General features: G+C 40.6%; 1 protein-coding gene across 5 annotated transcripts in view; it reads left to right on the top strand.

Moving 5' to 3' along the window:
* Positions 1-1,091: 1,091 nt before the first annotated feature.
* cntn4 (contactin 4) overlaps positions 1,092-24,290 on the top strand; it is a 105,916-nt gene continuing 82,717 nt past the window's right edge. For 4 of the 5 annotated variants that reach the window (XM_027005011.2, XM_027005010.2, XM_027005014.2 and 1 more), the window contains exons 1-2: positions 1,376-1,468; positions 15,372-15,508. In XM_027005011.2, coding sequence (XP_026860812.2) covers positions 1,458-1,468; positions 15,372-15,508 — 148 coding nt within the window. In that variant the 5' untranslated portion in view covers positions 1,376-1,457. The other variant, XM_027005015.2, reaches the window with a different exon arrangement.

Below are 24,290 nucleotides of genomic sequence, written 5' to 3' on the forward strand. Positions count from 1 at the left end.
GATGTGTTTGACAACAGACTTGTTAGCTTGTGCCATCTAGCGGATTATACCTTCTTCATATTGAACACGGTATTACATCTTTAGTAACTGTTGATTGAGCTCCTGAATCTGCATTTTCATTCATGTGACACTCTTGTTTTCTTATGTTCAAAATGCATAGCCTAGCTATAAACAAACCAGTAATGTTTAGCTATACATTTAATCTATTTATCTCATTTCTGTGATGCTCTAAATAAACAATTGCCCGTCCCTGCTAGAGCTGTGAGATGTGGGTTAGTGTGGATAGACAGGAAGTCCCATTTCTCATACAATCTACTACCATTCACGCACCGTCGCTCCATTTCCCAGCTTTCCCTGGCGTCACTGTATGCAAAGCAGACCTAGTCATAGCCACAGCGCACAAATGCACATAACAATGCTGCCAGCGGAATGTCAAAACACTTCACACTTTGCCACCCTGCAGTATTTGTCACTGTAGACAGAGCGCGCCACGGGGAGTTGGTGGACGTCAATAAACCCACGCTATTGATCAAGACACTTTACTGAGAGGCTTAAGATACTCTTGCTGACCCGCGGACCCTGCTGTCCCTAAGTCCACGTGCACACATCGATCCAGTGCAGTGATTTTGAAGCGGGAGGGGTGGGGGTTCATGTGATAATATTGAAAAAAAGTAAGATGTACTCCTCCCATGATGGATCGATGTGTTCTTATTAAGGAGTTAATAATTTATGAAGCATGGAACATATCTGAGTTTTGTAAAGGTTTTTGATCATATTACTATGTACTAAAGTGAACAGGCGGGAACCGTATGCGTTTGAATTTTACTCTAATCGTTTGAATAAAAAATGTTCTAAACTATCATCAAAGAGTAACTATCCGCTACAGTCAAGTACAATTAATGGGATGTTAACAGTTATGACAATAAAATCCCATACTAAAGATGAACAAATATAAATCAATACGTCTAGGAGTCTTTCTTTTTCAGTCATGTCCGGTATAAATAATTATGCCCACTTCGATGCCGCATCCCCATCGCGTGAAGACGATGCGATTCAAGCCCTTTAGCACAAAAACGTGGGAGGTGCCCACCTCGTGCCACTCGAAGGAGCGCGACTGTGTTGATCTGATGCATGCACGGGACGGGATAGCGCAATAGGTCTTACTTCACGTTACCGTGGACCGCCTTATTGCGTGGTTAGATATTTGGCAAGTCCCGTTAAAAGATTTGGTCCATTATATCGTAACTGCGCTGACAACCAAAAAAGGTCTATTCCGCTTGGATGATCTGTTCAGTGAGAACCTCACCGCGAGACTCCGCTCGTGCGCTTGCTTCGCTCTGAGAAGAGGAGCCGATGTATCATAGTAAGTGCGTCTTTAGTTGGCAGTCGTGGATTGCTCTGTACTTAGAGACTCGCTTCAATAATGCGCTGGCTGTGTTTTTAACGGCGGGAAAGAAATGCGAAGAGTGTGAGTAAACCACATTGCACGTTTGTCTTGTTTTCAGTCGGTGACATGTTTCTTCCAGTAGTGCAAAGGAAAAAATATTCGCTGAGAATGCTATGTCGTAGCGTGCCTACGTGCTTTGGTACAATTCTGCACCGAACAATTATTAGGTTAGTGTTACACATTATCAATTACCAGGACAAATTTATTAATAATAATAATAATAATAATAATAATAATAATAATAATAATAATAATAAGACTTGATTAAGTTGAACATTCAGTTTTAGGCCTGTTTATTTTATTCTGTTGTGTGGGGTAAAGGTATAATTAACAGTCCTGGAGAGAGCAGGTTATAGTTATTAATGTTAGTGCTGCGTGAATGATCAACCAACTTATCTTTGAAGCTAAACCCTTGCAACTTTTCGATCTTTTCTCATACTAAGGTTCAGTTGTGTTTAGCGGGTGTATTCAAAATAGAAACCTCAAAGCGGGTGTTCATTACCGATGCTTACTGCCATGGTGTGTGAGGGTAAATTATGAATGCCTGGATCATGATTACTTCAGTGAGCGTCTGGTCTGATGTAGCCCATGAGCTTTTCAGAGATGATAAGTGCAGATGTTCGATAATCTGTCTCACTGCCCCTATCGCATTATGATTTGCTGATTATAGCTGACCACTAACTTCTCTCAGAATATACAAGATTTATCTTAACCCACTCAGAATTTTTAAAAATACATTCGTTTACAAAGTGATTAGTTGCCGCATGTTACAGGTTATAGTCCCTAAATTAATTATCAGCACCATGTTACAGTTTTGATTTACTGCTAGTCTCATATCAAAAGCAGATACTGAGAATTAATAGATCTGAATTCTGTTTCAGCAGAAGTCATTTGGGTAGACTGTTCCCAGCGTCTGGGTCCTGTCATAGGCTTTCTGTGTCTGCTCTCTATCATATTGGATGTGTGCATGTGACCCCTCAGATCCCATTTCTAGCTTTCAAATGTACGGTTTGTAATGTCCATCACTCTCAGTGCACAACATCTTGCCATGAAGAGTACAATGCGTTGTATGATCATGCTGCATACGTAGGTTATGGTTAGTGTGTTTTAGAATTATTAAACAGTGGTTTACGGCGGTGTGATGAATGCTTTGTCATAAAGTTGACATGAAGGAAGGGGAATTGTGCTCAGTGACCTTTTTGGTAGACAACTCACAAACTCTGAAAAAAAGAAAAAAGAGGGGGTAGAGAGAGAGAGAGAGAGAGAGAGAGAGAGAGAGAGAGAGAGAGAGAGAGAGAGAGACAAAGAGGACAGTCTTTTCATGGTGAGTGTGCTGTAACCTAGCAGCCTGTCAGAAATGATATAGTGCAAAAATGACATTAAAAAGATTCTGGGGTAGTTACATTTAGAGACATGTCATAAAAATTTCATTGGTGGGTTGCTGCTGGTAGAAGTATCATTGGGAGCATTCCTGATTTATGTATCCCTGCTCCTTTATCTCAAGAAAAAGAATATCTTTTAAAATTATTTTTAGAATCCCACACACACAGACAAACATGCATGTGCACAGAGACCCCCTTGTGGTGAGTCAGATAACACATATGTAGGCATCTTCCTTGCTTGGACTTCACATTAAAAAACTTTTGTTCTAGGAAAACTTGGACAGTCCAGGAGGTGAATGTCAACAAGGCCAGACAGTTTGGAAAACCACTGTGTGTGGCTCCTGCCGTTAGCGGAGCATGCTGTCTTGGGTGATTGTGTGCATTTCGCTGCTTTTCCATTTCGTCGCCGCTTGCACCGCACAGCCTTCTCTGGGGAAATGCTGACCTCTTAGGACCTACTGCATGGTCCCTGGCAGTGAAAGCAGCTCTCCACAACACAGAGAGAGAGAGTAAATCTCTCGGACAGCTCGAGTGAGGAGAAAACACGGCATTCGCATGCTGCGCGAATCCATTTACATATAGAACAGACCCGGCTGGGCACTTATCAGAAATGTTGTTTCTCTCCGAATTCTCCATGTTAAGTCCATTAGCACTTCTTTTCTTTTTTTTTCTATTCCTATAGACCCCACACTTCCCCTCCTCAGCCCCCTTTTACTGGCTGTACAGTAAACCGGGGCGAAGTCACACAAAGACAAATGCTCCGTGTCACTCCCTGGCGGCTCCAGTGGAGTCGCGCCCCCTTTTTTTTCTGCTGCACTCTGCTGATTTTTAAAAGTAAACAGTGCTGTGCCTTGTCTTCCCCATTGCGAGGAAGCGCAGAGCCACGATGTTTCTCTTGCCAGTGTGCATGGAAAGACTTGCAAACCTCTTGTGGCACATTAAGATAATTCCATCCCTACCTACTGTTTGTTTGTTTGTTTGTTTTTCTTTTTTTTTTGGGGGGGGGGGGTGTCTGGTGGTTTTGGGTTTTGGCTTTTGTTTTTGTTTTTCCTCTCCTAAACCTTTACAGAGTGAGTGTCGTGGGTCACGCCACATAGCTTTGACACTTGCCTCTTACAGAAGAGCTCTAATCCCTGCAGTGGCCCTGAGATGGGTTCAGATGATGCCGTGGATCAAAAGCGTGTGCGGTGATAGCAGTGCCGGCTAGGCACTTAGTTAGGTTAAGAAAAAAACAACATGATGATGAACACAAGAACAATAACAACAACCAACCATAACCACAACCACAACCACAACCATATCCACAATGACAGCATTACTGAGCAGTTACCTTTCTAATGCATATCTGCAGTTCTAGAATAGCATATTCAGATGCAGTGCACATACCTATGTCTGACACCAAGGAATGCCTTGAGGGCCGATAGGTCACTGAGAGTGTTCGTGTGCTGTGCGTGGGGTATGTGCAGAGGTGGCAGAATCATGGACATAACTGAAGTCTCCGCTAGGCAGGTTCTCACAAATCTTGTTGCTTGGTCCAGAATTTGTGTTTTACAGCTGTTTGTACAGCATCACACTTCATACTGCCAATCTTGGTTGAGCTGACAGGGACATGTGGTCCCTGTAATACACTGTTCTTAAAGGCTTTTTTTAAAACCACCCCTGGCATCAGAGCCCAAAGCTCACAAAGCTTCAGAGCACTCAGCATGGGCTAGAGAGGCCAGAGACACAGGAGACACACCGGGAGTCTTTTAAGATGCTTTAAAGAGGAGAGTGAGTGATTTTAGAGATGAGAGAAAAGAGGAGAACACCACACAAAGGACAGGAAGGACAGGAAGGACAGGGCATCGGCATTTTGTGGAACAACCTCTAAAATCTCTTTTCTTCATTGCCTGAGCATGATTGGGAGCCATGTGGTAGAAGGTGCCTGAAGGATTCTCCCTTATTACGCTTTTCAGACAGAGCCCATTTATGACGGCACAGTAACGCTTCAGTAACATGAGTTGTTCTGTCTGAAAGGGGTATAACTTTTTTATATGCCGTCTTGAAATCGCCTTTGCCTTTGGCCAAGGCATGGTGCCACTTTTGAAATGGCACACCTGCTGTCTCAAAAGGTCTACTACAATTGTAATGGCTCCTATGGAGTGCAGTTTTTTTTTATATAACAGGGAACATTTTACTTAGTATTTCACAGTGTGCTTAGTAAAATGTAGTCTGATTAAAACAGTGAGAGTATTGTACGCTTTCAAAACTATACAAGAAAGTTGACAGGCAATCTCAGTCAGTATCAAAGACAATGTTGTATTTAGTGATAATAAAGGAATCACATTAATGCTTGTTGATCATATTCCAAGGAATAACCTATTGGTTCCAACATGTTTGCTATTGAGTGGTTTTATCTCACATGGAGTAATCAGTAGAACTTCAAATTCATTATGTTAACTCACAAACACATGAGAATCAGGGTTGAAGATTTTATGCCTCCTTAAAAGTTACTAGGAACGCATTAGGAATTTCCAGTCATGTCTCCATCAATGAGGCCTAAACCCTGATTAGTGAAAATCTTGCCATCTCACTTATTGGAATGAGTAAGGTACTTGGAGCAACTTTATTGGCTTCTGATTTGGCAGCAAAATGTCTTCATTGCATAGCAAATAGATGCACTTCATTTGATGTTAAGCTCCCATTCTGACAGTTCAAAAGACAATACATTGCTTCCTTCCCCATGAAAGTAATTTTCTTTTTCATAGCATGTCGGCATCAGTTTTATGAGTCGTCCTTGCTGTGTATAACTGCACAAAGCTTTATTGTTTGACTCCCTCGCTACATGTAATGGTCCTCATTTGAGAATGCCAGTAGACTGTATACAAATAGTACCATCATTCACTTTAATACCATCGTTAAGGTTTACTTTTTTTGCTGTTTTTTCTTAATGTCCAGTCATTTGAATGGATTCGTGGACAGTCATAATTGAAGATAATTTCATAATGCCATCTGCACATTAAAAGATTTTATTTTTATTTATTTTTAGAAACATAATAGCAACCTGGCCCAAACATTTGCTATTTTTTCTTTAGGAAATGCAGTCAACCTTTTAAAGATACTCATTTTGCTTAATAGTATGCAAGTAGAATTTAGACCCTTGTATATAAGTTTTACCTTGAAATTAGAAGTCTGAGGATGCTGGTAAGAGTCACTGGCACCTAAGCAGTAAATCTGAAATGAACAAAATAAATTTAGTTTGAATGGCTGTGATTGTGCTTCTTTACACTTTAGTTCTTCTTCCTGTTTACAAGGTTGTATCTGAATCTGACTCTGTACTGATTTTGCCAAGGTGTTTCCTCAGGGTTTTGATACAGTAGCTTTTTCATCAGAATTAATGCTTGATTATGATCAATTCTATCTGAACCTTCTGAACCTCTAGAGGATCAAAGAACATCCAATGATCAATGACAAGATAAAAAGAAAATGTTCCCATTAAAGGGAACCTCTAAAAAAGGATGGAACTGAGTAATTACAAATCCTCTTGGCATTTAATATATATGCATACTAGCTGTTTTAGAAACAGCTGCTTTTTGACCATGGCCTGCTTCCCCATGGGCCAATTCCTTTCTCTTTTTGGGATATTGGTTGATAGATTCAAATCTAATAAGAGTGGAGAATATAGAGAGGAGAATTGGGGTTGCTCTTTGTAAGTGCTCCATCCTAAATATCATCTATCATCCTCATCTGTTTCTTACGCAATCATGGTGCAACTTGGTTCCACCTTTGGGGATGTGTTTAATTGTGAGCTAAATAATAGCGACGCAACTCAACAATCCACTTTTGGAGCGGTGGGACTCTTTTATTGTTAACCATTAATTTGCTTCCTGATATTTTCCTTCCAAAGAGAGCGACATGTAACTTCAGATAGCTGTAGATTGGCTCAGTCATTGCAACAGCCAGTGCTTCACAGCAATATAGCAAAAAGCTGGAGACGGATGTGTCTGCGACTATGCCTGGTGACTATGTTAATTTGAAGAGATAAGCAATCTGCTTCCTTGCAAAAAGACATCTGCGGATTCAGGAATAGTGACTGCTGGGGCAACATGCTGTGTGTGATATTTTCACCGCATTATCACTGAGTGTCATGGCCTGTCCCCCTAGATCAGACATGATTTTAAAGTTCTTTATCGCTTGGCATGGATCTTTTCAGGACAGAATGAATGGTGCACTATGCTCAAACTATAATGACCTGTAAGTTATACATTAAATACACGTTTTTTTGAGCACCAGTTAAATATCTCAGGATTACAGCTATTTCAGATTCTGCACCAGGCAACTGTTCTCAAAGAGTGGAAGCCTGTATGTTTTGAGTGTTGGAATTAGACTATGAATTCCTCTTCTAAGGTTTTTTTTTTGGTTTGGTGCACTGAAGAGCCCTATATTGCACATATAAGTGATAAAGGTCTACAGTCAAAACTCAACACTCTTGAGGGAGCCAATATAAAGGTTTCAAGAGGTCCAGAGGTTCCGTTTAAGCTTATCACAACAAAGGATGCGCCATGACCCTTGTTACTACTAAGACGTGACAATTTTCAACTCTCAAGTAACATTTCCTCAGCGCCCAAGGCAAATCACATGATAATAATTTCCCAGCAACTCGGGTGTGCTCTCTGATTAAAATAAAAACTCTCAAGATATATGACATGTCGAAGTGAGCCATTATCTCAGTAAAGCTGCCCGTGATTTATATGCTGAGAGAAGATCACCATGAATTCCAGGTTTCACCTGCAGGCCTTGAGAGTTCACTCCAGGCCTTGAGAGTCCTAAAATAAACACTTCATTTATATTTCGTCAAGTCTCAATTCCCATGTGCGGGCCAGTGGCTGAGAGGCAGAGCAATGAGACTGGCAGGATGGGGAGGTATCAGACAGGAGATCTGGTGCTTCTGATGGATTATCATCACACTTGTATGGTTAGTTTAAGCAGTCAACAGACTCTTGTGGTAATTTGATACATTTGGCAGTACTGCTCGGCTCGTCAGCCAGAACTATTCTGTGGAGAAAGCACAAGCCACCTTCACGCAAACCTGGATGGTCAGTACTGTGACATGACTTGCAAGGGTTGGAAATTGAGATGGATGAATGGGATGAGAAATAAAAAGTGATAAAGTGCTATTTATATTTCAATAGGCCATGCAAAAATGACATTCAGGAAAGCGATGCCTCTGGAGGGTTAAATAACAGACAGGTGCTTAAATGGAAATAGGCCACTATCTTGCTGAAAAGCAAGTGTTTGTTTGTGTATAGTATGTGAAAAGCAGAGGCTATATATAATGTGCACTGTTTTGAAGGTACTATATAGTGCAGTTCTGACATACTGTTAGACACAGCCTTAAAACAATACTGGAAACATGAACTGGGGGTATTTGCTCAATGAAATTACAGTTAGCGAGCCGATCCTTGTTCAACACGCTGCAACAAGACAAAGGTCTTTTTCCTGACAAAGGTCTTTCAAATTGCTCTTCTAAACTGAATGCATTGTATTTTATAAACGTCATGCAACAGAGCTAATACAGAACTGGGGCCAAAAACTGGGAAAGTAGCCATGAGAAGCAGTGTACTGCATTAGTATGGGCAAAAGGGAACTCAGGGTTTCTCAGGAACAAGGGAGGCTCTTTTAGGACCTCTATCATCAGAAGGCAGCCTGCTTCAACAGAACCAGGCAGACAGCTCGGACTCATTTGGCGGATTCAGTCCCAGGAGGGTTCTTAAAGGATTGCTTAAAAAATCTGGTAATAAGAGTAAAAAATACCAAAAGCTGATGCGGACCAGTTATCAATGTCTAGCTCTATGCCTAACCCCATTAATTGTTGCTGGGTTTCAGTTTTCTATTGGCAAAAATATTAGCTGTTGTCTTATATGGTTGCAAGTTGTTGACTGTTGACAGTCTGCATTGTTCTTGAATTGGCACTTTTTTTGGCTTTGGATGACCGAGGGATGCCTGAAATGACGTGTCATTAACCACTTATGTTGACTCACAGTTGACTAGCACTAGTGTGAACTTAAATGCTTCTAAAGGCATGAGTGCTTCTTTGACCATGACACGTGGTGCAGCTCAGGCTGTGCATCCTCTGATCGGCGGACCTGTTTTATCCAGTTTTCCTCAGAGCCTACACCACCTCATGCTAGCCTCATGCTCATCTTAATTTTAAGCAGCAGTTTAGCTTGAAGATGAAAGCATGCTGCCGACGAAGCCTCAGGTATGTCTCCCGAGCCTTCGGCAGGTCATCTGGTTGAAAGGAAGTCCCAATCGATTGCCTCTGGCCCTTGTTTGACCTCATACTGATATTGAGTCCCTCGCAGATAGGGCACTGCCTTGCTCCATGACCTCGTTACATAAAGTCTAGTGATGTGTCATTGCAATCTCTGCTAGTAGCTCCGATTCTAGCTCTGCTGAACTTTATAGACCAATAACACATGCCACGTTACTGTATGGATTTGGCTGCAGCCAAGAGAGTCTAGGGCTGGTAAGCAGGTAAGCATGGGCATTTGTCAGCTGTCAATGTAAGATCCTGGTTGGTTGTAAGGCTTCTAGCACTCTATTTATAAACACACTCATATCTTCCATTCTGGTAAAATTTATGCACTTGCCTTTAGCCAAACATTTTTCCCCTACACTTGTCTTAATTTGCTGAATTTAAAAATATATATATATATATTTTACAGTGAATATCTATTATCGTAATCTAACTATTATGCATGAATGTAAACATACATGAGAAAGGGTCAGAAATTTGATTAAAATGTTTAACTGGGAATCTTCAGGCTTCTCTCTGCTCTTGCCTCATGCTCATTATAGTGATTATATAATAAGTGGTACTAAGGCAACACACTCACTTTCTCTCTCTCCTGCTCTTTTGGCAGACATGGTAACAGGATTTGCAAAGACAGGGAGTGCCTAACCCATGAAGGTTACATCCAACACAAAAAGTGAGCAAAAGAAAATGCTGGAGAAAGCTTGCATTGCTATGTAAATCAAGATGATGTGAATGAATCAATCAATAATCTCTCAGGCAATTAGATTGTTTGTTTTTTTTGCCACAATGACAGTATGCACACATATGCAGAAGACATTATGATAAAATCCATCTTTTTCACACTAACAGATCACCGTATCTTAGCTTTATGTAAAATAATTGCTCTAGCTACTTGGCAAACTAGACAAGGCAATAATCTAGCTACAGGTGGTTAACGGAAAATTTGTTCAACATTGCACTGGGTTTTCTAGTTCATTTGGAGGGTAGTTCTAGAAACCACATAATGCACCATAATGGCTTTTGAATCTGGGTGGATGAATGACTAGCAGAATCGTTTTTGTTCCCTCAACTGTCCTCAACAGGGTCATGATCCTGGCACGCTGGTGCCTCAATGAACCCTGCAGAAATATTTCAGAAAAGGGTGTAATTCTGTATAGGCTCTGATCTACTCAATCTGTCTTCTGAAAACATTTACATTTGGAAAAAGGATCAATACTATGCTCTGTGGCTGGGACTGTGCCGAGCCTAACTCATATCATGTCTCAGTTATGGGTGCCAATTAAGGCTTGTGAAGGAGGGCTTCATTTATTTGACACAGTATCCCTCTAGTCATGATATTAATGCTGTAGTTATCCTTAGCCTCATTAAAAGAAACATTTTCCCAGTCCTCATATAAAATGGATTTTTTTGTTCATTGCAGATCATCTCAGCTTAGGCTGGTCAAGATAGGTAGTTAGGATATTTTATGGATCATCATTTAATATTGCCAGCTGCATAGCTGATAAAATATTTAACTTGCCACATTGCAACACCATGACAGTTGGTATGCAGCAAAAGATTCATCATTATATGAGCAAGTTGTTTAGCCATTAGTAATATGCTTGTGTTTTTATAGAAAGAGGTGGTTATTGAATTTTAACAATGAATCTGTGGTAAATTTGTGTTCTACTTATCCTGAAAACAGAGCTTGGCAGAATCTGTAGGCGAAATAATTTAAAAAAAGACCCTGGTGGACTGAACATTAATCTGGTTCTGTGAAGACACATTAGGGGGTGTCAAATAAGTAGGAGGTGTCTTCCAGTGAAATAACATTCCTAATTATTGAAACCGAAAGATAACCCTTTCACAGAGTCTGCATTCATGTGTCAAATACCCAGAGCCCTTCTGAGGGTGGAACCAACTGATGAAGGAACATGGAGGATTGGCAGATTGAAAGTCAGAATGGGACCTTCTCTACTGTGTGCGCTTAGCAAAGGAGTTAGCGGTATGGGACTAGCCTATGTGGACTTCTGACAGAATGGCTCAGAGTTAAAAGCACCCATTGAAATGTAATGACTTTACAGTAACATGGGACTTGCTGAAAGTGCAGGAAACCACCACAGAAACTGAAGAGAGCAGCTGGAGACGAGCCCAAGAGTCAGTTTGGAAAAAAGATATTCCAAATCATACTTAACTAGGCTATTTATTTTGTCTTGGAAAATAATTAAGGTACTTACCACTAAGTTACACTTTAGTTCCACTAAAATGTCATTTACAAATGGAAAATGTAGCACTTCACCTCTTCACATGTCTGACATCTGGGGTTTTATGTACCAAATCTGATTTTTTTGGGGGGCGGTTTCATTGAATTCTGCTATCTATTCCTCATTTGCGTATAGCAAGACCAAGATCTGCCTTTCCACAAAACCAAATTAATCATGCAGAATATTTAGGAAAATTAACCATTTAACATTTATGAGGGCACAGAAGATGAAATGTGATAGGTTAATTTTAAAAAAAAAGTGTATAATTTAACCAACACAGTGTAAAGGCACTTCATTAGACTGTGCAGACAGGTTCAAAGTGTGAGACTTGGCTGTTTGGACTTTGAAGCCTCCTACAGCAGTCAAGTACTGGTCTACAATGTTTGAAGAACCTGGTTCTGAAACCCACATTTGGTCTTTGAAGTTTGCTGCAGTAGTCAAACAGCAGCCAAGGATGTTTGAAGAACCTGGTGTTGAGAGCTCTGTGGAAGATTGCCAGATTGAGTCATGGCCTCACAAAGCAGAGAGACTTGGGAGCATGTCACACCGAGAATGCTCAGTCCTAAAAAGTTCACACTACTCATGTTATTTCTTGATAAAAATGTTCACTCTTAGGAATTACACTCCTGCACAAGGCTGTGGGTTTGTTGCAAGCCCCTGACAATGAAGAATATGGCATTTTTATTTCAACCATTTTTTAACAGTTCAGAAATAACAAGATAATATTGAAATTATTTTCTTTAATCAGATCTTGTTTTAATTTCTAATTCTAATTTAACACTATTACAACATTCCAATTTGCTTGATTTTTATCAGTTACACTGATCAAGATAAATATAATATGAATATTTAATGAATACATCTAGATGTAGACAGAATTTGTATGATTACTTTATAAAGCAGCCTGTTAGGCAACAGCGTCTACACAGCAGCACTCCTGCCCATGCTTGAATGAAAGACAATATCTGACCAAGATAACGATGAAAGTCTCAGTCCTCCGAGGTTGGAGATTAAGGGGGAGGAAGGGGAAGGCTTGTACTGATTGAAATAGAGATTAAATATTATATGTGATCTCCTCATACAAATCCTTGGCTTAAGTTGTTGATGTTTCTTTACAGAGAAAAGGAAAGTCATCGTCACAACTGCCAATACACATTCCCATCTGGGATAACCCTTGAAGTGGTGATGTCGGAGTGTTTGTCGAGTATTTGGGGGGATCCTGCGATATGAAATAGTGGATGACTACTCTGGATAGTGCAGCTAACAGCTTTTGCTTTACTCACTGTACTCACGTCAGCATGGCAGGTCAACAGTACCACATCAAACAAAAAATCCAGTGCATCCCCAACCGTGGGTTATGGAAGTATACTTAATTGTGTGAGCTGTCACCATGGCCACAGTTGCTCCTGAAGTATTAAATCTTAGCTATTCTCAATGAGACTTTTGATATCTCCCAGCTCTGTATCTCTTTATCTGTGCTGCGGGGTGGCCTCGCATTCACCGCTTCATTTTTACATCTGGCTCCCTCTGGCTGGCAATTCACAACCAAGCAGCACACAAATTTCCCCACAGGTCCATTCAGCTGTCATACTATGAGGATGTGGAGGAATCTTTTATATGGAACTCGTTCTAACACAACAGAACCTGCATGCTGGGTTAGCTGATATAGAGATCCATGGATTACAATAGAGATGCAGGCCTGCACTAATCACAGCGAGTTCAGACTTCTTTGACCATGAGTAGTACATTTATTGATTGTCATAAGCCTGATATTACAGTACAAATTAACAGTCTACAAAAAATGCTTTTAATAAAAATGGGGGAACACTTTGCAACCAGATCAAAGATAAGTACTTAAACTTGAAGTTACATTTTGGCTGACCATTTATGTTGGGCTGCCTTCTACTTTACAACTCCACTATGCTGCCAGTGCAGTGTGGTCTGGAACTTATAGACAGGCAGATCTTCATCTTCTTGAACCAGTATATTATTAGTATACTGGTTGTCATTTGTTAGAATAGCTGTCACATAGAACAGTGTAGTTTTCTTATCAACATCATCTTCCTGAATTCCCTAGGAGCATGGCTCTCAAATTAAATGTATATTTATTTTAAAATAAAATCGTGTTCATGGTTTTCACAGATATACTTTCTTCCAACCCTACCTCTGATCTTAAACACAATTTAAGAGGGTCAGAGCCCAGATAATCTTAGAATCCAAAATATCAGTTATGTGTGATTCTGTCAAAGTCTCAGAATGCAACGGAAGTTTGGTAATTAAGGTTTTTCTACCTGGGGTATGAAAACAGCTCATTAACACCCCACCCCCCACCCCCCATCTTGCTAAAACCTGTCCCTTTCTGCAATATATAAACACTCACAAATAAACTCATGTAGTCCCTGCTTTTCAATGTGACAGAAATATCCACGATGCATGCAAACCACCGGAAACCAAACTGTTTCACAAGCATTGCACTGTGCTGTTTTACAGATTCAAATTACTGATGCGGTGTGTACAGCCAAAGTACAGTACCCCTGGAGCACACAAGGGTTAAATGCTCTGCTCGAGTGCACGATAGTAATAGGCAGAATGTGCACGTGTCTCTTTGTTCATGATTCTTTCACGGCTCGTTAACACTTGCCGATGGCAGGGGTCCTAGCCTGGAGCTGCTGGCTGCTTGCCTGACAGGTGTAGTGGGACTCCAGTCTCTAGTTTTCAAGGGTGTCCGCTGTTTGAGGCAGTCTGATGCTACAGCTACTGCATTTCCATAACCCCAGTGTTAAATTCTGTTAAAGTAAACCTGTTTCACTCACAGACCAAACAGGGGAGGCTAATACCGCCTCATATATTTGCTTGCAAATGCAGACTTTGTATAGCTGTCAACAGTGGAAGACAGTGGAAGAGCAAATGCCATTACATGGTAACCATTACATGTAACTCTTACACTATATGTCCTTTTATTATGTTTGATTTCCAACCTGCTGCCTACTTATGGCCTCTGATCATTTCAGGTGTCAATTTTGTTCAATAAATGTGGAAGGCAGCATGGACCACTGAGCGCATGCCAATAGATTTCCTCACACCTCCATCCAGTCTACTTTGAGTTCCTGCTGTGTCAAAGAGCCTGTAGCTCTTGAAGAAATTTCTCTCTGTCTTGCTCGCTGCATGAACCTTCAGGTTCGGTGCACAGACTCCATACTGACACCCCTGGGACCATCTCTGTGGAATAAAAACAGAGTTTGACTCCTTGCCTCTCCACTTCCATGGTTACAACAAACATCTGTGGGCCATCTTCACACCCTCCTAAAAACAGGGGACCTACCAGTGAGGAAGGGTTGTGGCAGTGGAGGACTTTGGTTTTAATGGCCCAGGGCTTTAGGATTGGTTTAGTGGCTGTAAAAAGTGACCCTAGTTCCCTTGGATTGTCTTATCTTTGGATTGGATTGGACTGGAATACTTAGTATACCTTTCTCTCAGGATTGGAATACTAGATAGCATGACTTGAAAATGAGCAAATGTCTTGCTGAACATGATGAAGTACTCTTTATGATTACATTAAGGTCTCCTTAACTAACATTATTAATGACATTAGTTCACTTAAAAATACAAACAACCACATTAATAAACCAAATAACCAAGTAAAAACATTAAAGAGATGAACATTTATCTTAGTTGCTAGTCAACAAATTGGCTATGCTAAAAACCTGAAAATTGCAGTTTGACTAAATTGTTGAAAGGTAACATAGTGACAAGAATGGAACACATACAGGTTTCCTTTTGCTTTGAAAAATGCCAATGAATTTAATCACTTTATTAACTTACCTTGTAATAATGGTGAAGTGGATGGTTTCTTAATGTTAACTATGTTAAAAAAGTAAAACCACCTGTTAGTGAAAACATAAATGGGAATAACAACACGTGCTGTGACATGGTAGCAACCATTCAAAAACAGAGTTCCTTTGTATGCATTAAAATCCCTATTTCCATTTTGGTGTGGACAGAGTGAAGTGCAAGGAAGGTTTAGAACGGACTCCATACATACGTGAACGGATGGGACCTGACTTTGACCCTTCCAAGCCGAAGATGAAGTTGCTATGGAAACTGCTGGTGCTGCAGTCATTCATGGGGTGCCTTGCAGGTAAAATATCTTATTATGAACTTTTTTGATGCATGCGTGACATGTATGCTTTGTGAAGTCTGTCTCCTTATTCATATGTATTTAGGGCAGGTGGCAGTGCAAAAAAAAAAAAAAAAAAACAAAAAAAAAAAACAAGGAAAAAAAAGGCCTAGCTAACTGAGAAACATTGCACTGGCAAACATTAATCGCGTGTGTTTATATATATATATATATATATATATATATATATATATATGTTGAGCTATTTATTTAATGGGACAAGTAAACAACAGGATTCAAGGCTCAGAGAAAAATAGGGCAGTTGCTGGTGGCTGGGAGCATTGCTTTGAATGTAAATTATGAGACTGAATAGGGAGATAGGAAACTAAAATAAAATAATGAAATAAAATATTAACAAATTATTTATCTATTAATGAAGAAACCAAAATTGTTTTTTGAAGCTCAAATGAAATGTGAAATTTGAAATGTGTGTCCTGTGGCTGTGTACTGTATGCTGTACACACAGAAATGTTTGCCCCTTTAAAGCAACTGAACATGAAGTTCATAAACCAAAGCCATATCTTTAAAGGGCCCATATCCTACAGTTTACTTGCATTTTCTTTGTTTTATTGATGTCAACTTGTTTGTGTTGCTTTATGTTCCAAAAACAGTCATCATTCATTTTTACATGACCCTTTTCCATTTAGAATTAAATACGTTGTTTCTGTTACTGTGCCTTTAAAACAGATTTAAGATAAATGCCCCATATTGTGCCTCATTCAAAAAGTACTCAGAGCCGAAATATGCTTGAGAACTGCAATGTAAGTGGAAGAGGCTAGAGGTGAAGATATATGAATATGTTTGTTCTCTGGGTATGTGTTTTTGAACATTAGATTCCTTATATGGATTGTATGGACTTGGTGGGAGAGCAGTGTGTTTTGAAACAATATTTAAATATTACCTACAAATTCTTCATTTCAATAAAGAGAGTGAAATTCAGTTTTCAGTGATAGTTTTCCATGACAGGTGATCATCACTGTTCACACTGGTTATGATCTCTAAAAGAGAAAATGAGGACTCCAGGGACAAGCACAATGGAAGTGTCATTTTCTCTTTCACTCAGAGTTTGTTAAAATGATCTTATATCATATGGAGATCTTACATATCTCTTTTGCTGAAAGATGTCTTTATTAACACTTTACTTTCTTTCTTTTTTTTTTTTTTTTACATCTTTACCTGCAGTCTCCTTTCATACAAGCTGAGTTTCATGAAGACATTTAATATGTGGGTTTTCCTTTTCAAAAATTTCCGAGGTCATAGTCAGGATGGTTTAGACATGTTTAATTAGTGGGAATATGCTTTGCAGGATAATTTTTACAAAAGGTACTTTGATTTCTCTTGTCTTGCGTCATCTTATTAAATATTGCCAGGATTAGGTCACATTGGCCTTGTTGCTGCTCCACTAGACTAACAGTAATAAGACACTCTTCTCCTAATGTATGCCATATTGGAGCTGAATCATGACACCTAAGACCATTTACTTTTATCATAAATGATTCCAGTAGGATCATGTAGGACTGTCTTGACTTCCTGAATATCTCAACAAGTAATAGTGTGGCTATAACATCATATGGGAAATAAACACACGCACACACACACAAACACACACATGCGCACCTACACACACACACACACACACACACACACACACACACACACAGAAATTTTGCCACTACACATTGGATCAGGAAGAGTGATACAATACAACAGCTCTCTGTAGCGAGTGATCGCAGTGTCTCTCTCTGCAGTTAAAGTTAGTAGTGGGCAGCAGAATCAACTTTAGCATTGTACTTCCTTTAAGTCCTGTCTGTGGGAGTGACGGAAAAGGTCGAGCTACCTAGAGAGCTGGAGAGAGGTGGAAGGCAGCCCTTCAAAAAGACCAGGCAGGGAGAGAGGCTGCTCAGAATGCCAAAAGGTGGCCGCAGTGATCTCTGTCCCCTGCAAGACGTCTTCCTTTGTTCTCTCAGAGCACACAGCGACAGGGCTCACTGTCTGCCCACATACTCACACAGACATGGACATGTACGCAGAAACATCCACACACATGCACACGTATTCCCGCACGCACCTGCATGCACACATGCGTGCATGCACATCACTCCAAGTGCCTGGCCTGCTAGCATGCTGTTTCCCTAGCACAATGTGCACACACATACATACATACATCCACCCACCCACACACACACAAACATTCACTTCCCCATGACGGATTCCGCATTCTAATCCCTTGCCTGCACCTTCTTTCTTATTCTGGGTTGCTTTGCTAGCTGCCTGGCACTTTCATGTCTGTGTTTATCCTCAATGTGCTTTCATAAAAGTCAACTCTCCAGTGGCTCACCCATTCAGCAATTTCTGAGTCATGCACCTGGGACGACATCCGAACGGGCAAACCGTCTCAGCTCGGCGTAGCATTTCACTGGGAAGAAATGAGTCCCGAGACTCCTTCAGGGAGGGGATGAAGTCTTCACAGGCACGCCCAGCTGCTTGAGTGTGTCTGTGATGACCTTGCCAGGTCTCGAGTCTCAAGTTATTTTGTATCACGTTCATCGTGTCTCATAAGACACTCTCTCTACTGGTCTAAAAGGACTCAACCTCAAACGGTGCTTGCCAACAGACCACTTGACATTTCACACCATGTTGCAAATCGGCATGTTAAATTAATGATATTTGCTCGCCTTATTCGCTGCAGTTGAGCTTATCTCCTTGTCTTTGGATCCCTCTGCCAAGCTCAGAACAGAGAAGCTGCTTATCCACATCTTCTTCCAAGACCAAACTGTGAAGGCTGTGAATACATGATGTGGTCCCAGCATTGCAAATCTGCACACAGCTCTTATAAAAAGTTAAGATTGGTTAACGTTGGGGGTAGGGGTTAGTTTACTGGGTATAGAGTGTTCTTCAACTCCTTTCATGTGAAATCCAACAAAATTGCTCTTGCTCTTGCAATTCATCAAAGTGACTGGGTTAGAATACCTCAAGGTCTTTTAGATCTCCATTACAGACACAGCACTAGTGGCTAACTGTATAAGTAATCAAGCATACATTTAAGTGAAATATGTTTGATCCTCAGGGCTATACTCTCCTGTAGCCTCCAGATAGACAGAATTCTTCATTGGTCATTGATGGGCTTCTCCATTTGAGGCAGAGTGCATCGTAGGACCTTGTCTTTGATTCATTCGCTCATGTGACCTTCGGATGTGGCCATCAGCCTGGCAGAGTTGTTATTCAGTTGGTTTTCTTTGCCCAGTTCTTTTTTGGTTTTCTGTTCAGTGGTGACAGGTGAAAAGACGAACAGCGGGAGTCCCAAAACCAGTTGTTTGGTGACCAAGTTATTCATGGCTTGTAAAGACGAGGCCCAGTGGGGATTCCATAAACAGCATTTTTGTAAACTTCCTTGCGCAACGTGTTATGTTCTAAGCAGCATTCTCTCTCAGAGCCACCTTTGGCTTAGCAAATACAAATTCTAATGGTACAGCAAATGACTTGCATCGACTGGCTTTCAGTGTTAAGAAAGAATGCAATTGTGATGGCTTTTTCCCCTTTCTTTTCTTTTCCTTTCTTTCTTAACAAATCCATTCACCATAATGCACCAGAGTGTGCATATTTCCAGGGCGGCTATCATTTTTGGCTCACGAAAGCTGTAGCTGTTGAGCATGTGTGTCTTATCACATTTCACAGCATATATTCCCATGCCCTAGTGTTCTAAGAAGAAATCAGAAAAATGAATCTTAATTAATTTTACGTGCACACAATGTGCATGTGTGTGTATGTGTGTGTGTGTGTGGGGGGGGGGGGGGGGGGTATGATGGAGTTTGTAAGTCACCTTACTTAAAATATAATGCTGATAATTAGACGAATAGATATTCAATTGCCTTATGGTTTCTCCAAAAACTGCAAAATAGCTAAATATTGCTTGTATCATTTATATTGCCAAGTAGACTCCAAACGCGCCTTGATACAATGTGGGCAATGTAGCGCATGTTCCCCAGCTGTGCGTGGTGCAGCACGTTTATTTTGGGAACCACTTTGGCTATACATAACTAAGCTGGAAAACTGTCATTCTCATTTACTGTGTCTGTTAGAGAGTGGCCCGGACATGGTTTTAACAAATTGGATAAGATCAGATTCTTTGAAGTTTATATAGGTTGTATTCCATTGAACACAATTCGGGTGGGGGGATTGTTTTGATGGGGAGGTGAAAAATAAATCTTATGTCTATTAGGTCTGAAACTAATTTGAGGTGGTATGCCTTTGTCAGGCATGGCCTGAAATAGGCTTGCCGTGTGGTGAGAGGCCTGGTTTTCTCACAGGCAGGTGATTGATTTAGTTATTAAAGGGACATAGAAGCCAGGGTGGGGTTGGTGGCTGTGCCCGCATCAGCGAGAGAGAGAGAGATAGAGAGAGAGAGAGAGAGAGAGAGAGAGAGAGAGAGAGAGAGAAAGAATGCAAGCATGATCAGAATGTATCACCACAGCATGACAATTCTATGCAAATAAATTACTATTGGTCCCATGCAAATCCCTGGCACCCCTGAAACAAATTGAACTCACATACACTGGTGCTGAGTTTCTCAAAAAAAGGGAATGTGCCCATAGCCCATTCCCAATCCAGGTTCATGGCTTCGGCACTTTACTACAATTTATGTTTTACTCCTTTAAACTTGCCCTAAAGCTCTTGTTTTTAAGCCATTGGCTGACATGCAGTCTTATATTGCTATACAGCTGTGGTATGCTGCTTAGATATTCAGGTTGTGGAGTCACGACCGGCTTTGCTAGCTGATTTTACTTAAAAAGATTTGTTGGTATTTCTTTGAGCCCCCAGCTGTAAGACATGGCTTTTACACTGATCAGAGGACTGCTGTCCCTGGACTTGCGTCTCGGTCTCCAGGGAGGTCCAATACAGTTTGCCATGAGCGCTTATTGCTCTCGAACTGGAGACAGCAAAATCCTGACAGAAGAATATTTTTTTGTGCTGTTCTCTGACACATAAATCCAGCCCTGTCTGTTCAGGGGTCTGACATGAATAGATCAACTCGTGTCAATCACAGCTTTCAGAGTTGTACACTGTGAAACACCAAATGTCATATGTGAGACTCTGATATGCAGTGGGAATGAAAGATCAATCAGGGATATCTAATAGAGAGGTAACACCTATTGGTGAAGGAGTATTTTTGCACAAACATTACTCTTTTTCCCAAATTTTGTATGTTTTGTATGCTAATTAACATATATGCTGATGAGTTTCCAAGCATCCCCACAAAAATCACTTTTACATTTTAGAGCGAGTATGACACTGAACACCTGGTCGCTCATTTAAGATGACCATACGAAACATTTCGGGAACGGGGCCCAGGACAACACACATGTAAAGTGCACATGTTCAGGGGTGGCTCTTTCTCTCTAGCGTTCTTCCTGGCAAGCTGGCTCCGAGTTTCCCTGCCCCATTTGTTCTAATAGCTCCTGTAGAGTGTGAACAATGCCAACGTTTCCTTCCTCCTTTCCTGACCTTGAACCACTTTATGATCATATTTTGCATTCAATCCATTCACACACGTGTGATCAGATACTGGGTTAGACCGAGCACGGAAGAATGCATTTCTTCTAATACTCAGCCGAGCAAGCTGCGTGTGGCAGTCCGCCGCGGGCTTCCTGCGGAAGGTTTCCAAAGGATGCAAGGCTGTATCTGTAAATTTAAGCTGGCCCTATCTCCCCCGGGGGAGCGAGCAGTATGACTGGTTTCAAGAGCTGGTCCTCAAGCCTTATCAGCCTGCATCCACAAGAGCGTACCAGGAGAAACTCTCCATCCGAGGCTTATATGATGCACAAATGCATATACCGCCTTTGCCTAGACAGATTCTTTCCTGGCTTGTTTGCAGTACACAGTCTGCTCACATTGAGGACTGCTTGGAGAGATATGTTTGTTCCCCCATTTTATGTTTTTTTTTGTGGTACAGGTGTTTTTTAATCGCAGAAGGCATGTTGGTGCTGACCTAATGTAGTTAAATCACTAACCCCACCTTAGCGTATATACCCAGTTCTTTTGTGTTTACATCAAAGGATAGGTATTACTTGCAGGCCCCACACCCCCCCACCCACCCACCCACACACACACACACACACACACACACACACACACACACCAAGAGCACAAAGCATATATTTTCCATCCTTACACTAGAGATCTGCCTTAGAGTGTGTTCAAACTTTGAAAAGATATTTTCCACAGTCTAGATAGATTTCATCTGCAGCGTCTGCTCTGAGAGCTTTGTATTGGCAAAATGCACATGCACACTCACCCTGAGAGAAAGGGAGAGAGAGAGAGAGTGAAGAGAATGAAAGGGAAAGAGGGAGAGATGCACTTGCTTTGTGTAAATAAAGGTTATTGAGTCTCTGTGAAATACATCATATAATCATTGGCTTGTGCAGTTTGGCAGTTTGCCAAGCATGTTGGAATCTGCAGTGATGTTAGAAGAGTTTATATGAGGTCATAGGCAAACAACAGATTTGACCATACTGAAGTGGATTATTTTCTCTCTCTCTCTCTCTCTCTCTCTCTCTCTCTCTCTCTCTCTCTCTCTCTCTCTCTCTCTCTCTCTCTCTCTCTCGATGTCTCTCTGTTGATGTATACAGTAAAACAGAAAGCCAGGGATCAATTCTATAATTAAATTTCACTTGATTTACGTAATGCCCATAGGCTGTATGATAGATGACAGTGATCAGAACAATTAATTCAGTTCCTAAAAACCCAATTCCAATAACAATATTCTAACAGCAGGTGAAGCTTTAAACTCCATGGTGGCTATATATTATTGTTAAGATAATTAAATGATTGCCTCCCCCCCCCCCCCCAAAAAAAAAAAAAAAATATTACTGCTGCTTAAAAAGTATTGAACCTAGTACTAGTTAGTTATTATTAGGCAAATTAAATAATGCTAACTGGTCCTGTATTATGGGTCATTTATTGGGAACACACACTTCCTGCTTGCTCTATAATTCCATTCTGTCTATTAGCTACTTATAGCTATTTTTGTACTGTCTGGCTTTAAATTTCTCTAAGCAGAAATCCTAAGTATACTCACAGTAGGGTTATGAAACTGAAACCACTTTCATTTTTGTTGTTGTATCTTTTCTTTGTATTTTTTTCTACTCTAAAGCACTGAGTAGTAAAGCACTTTGTAAACCTTACAAAATGGCTACATAAGATATTATTATTATTATTATTATTATTATTATTATTATTATTATTATTATTAAACTTTGCATTTTCTTTTGTTAATTAGATTTACCTATTAAGGTTTTTGCACTATGCTGCTATGGTCTTCATTAATAACTGCTGTTCTGACTTAGACCTAAGAACCTGTAATCTGATCATTAGGAAGACTTGGACAAAGCAAACCGTAATTAGTGCCTCATTAATCAACAGCAGACGAGTCCTAGCAGTCAGTGCCATTGGTTATACCCCTGAGTATTGGATATAGCAGCTTGCTTTGACTCTCCTTTTGTCTGTCCCAACATGTCTATGGATTACATAGTTTGGCAATTTTAGAAAGTAGCTTTGAAAAACCTCTAAAGTGAACTGATTCATCTTAGCATCCCATGACATAGCCATGTTGGATAGAAATATACATAATATACATAAATAACCACAAAAGGAAAATCATAAATTTTATCAATTATTTATTTTTGGAAATATTAAGCAGTTTATTTTTGGGAGAGTGCTGAAGCCCATGAGCCTATAGCCTCCCCACTTGTATAATACGTCTGCTTGTATTGTGGTCCATTTATTTATAGTTATTTGTTTACAGTTTGGGACAAGTTCTTCAGAGACCTCCCACAACTCATTCATTCTCTTTAACCTTAGGCACGAGTATGAACATATCTGCGTATCTGCAATATAGTCACTACAGCCCCTGACCACCTATCAGTACTCTTTGATCATACTGTATATTGCAAGATATATGACATCACTGAGTGCTTCAGTCATGTCTTCTCTCATGTCTTTCCTTTAAAGAATAATGCAGTACTTCTGGCAGGAGATCAGGTGGTGTGCACACTACAAGCTCAGTGCACCATTATTCACTGCACACCATTTCCAAACTAATGGTTGCTGTAAGTCACCCATGATACTTATGAGAGATCTTCTAGGTTATGGAGAAACAGCAGTAAAATCCTCAGTTCACCTACAGCTGTTATTTTCCTACTTTCAAGCTTTACCCTAACCGATCACGATAAGGAGTGGCCGGAGGGGTTTGTATTACTGGTTAGTCTAAGTGGGGCTTTATGTTTTTGGGCAGCAGTTTCTCAGTGGACAGCTTGGCATGTTGGCATGTTGGCATGTTGCCGAACCAACAGCATCAGTAGTCTGCTAGCAAGGCCACTCTGCACAGCTGGGCCACATTGTTCTGATCTGATCTATACACCTCAGAGATCATTAAAGGCAAGAAGTTCATTTCAGATCCCAAAACACCTGAAAGATCAGACCTCACAACCCCACTATGGAAACCAGATCAAATTCTGCATTGTGTTTTTTTCCCCACCACTTAATTTGGGCTTCTAAAGAGACTGAACCTCCCAGAATAATCAATGAGAGAGGCTCTTTTGTGCATTCTTGTAATATTCCAAGGAGCTCCTGAGTCTGCGAAAAACAATCTGGCAAAGGCACGCCCGCCGATGCCCTCCTCGCTACGGTCCCCTTCCAGTTTCCGCGCTATTGACTCCATTATAGCTTTCATTAGCCCAGATATCTT

Source organism: Electrophorus electricus, chromosome 3 (assembly GCF_013358815.1).
Source record: "Electrophorus electricus isolate fEleEle1 chromosome 3, fEleEle1.pri, whole genome shotgun sequence".
NCBI lineage: Eukaryota > Metazoa > Chordata > Actinopteri > Gymnotiformes > Gymnotidae > Electrophorus > Electrophorus electricus.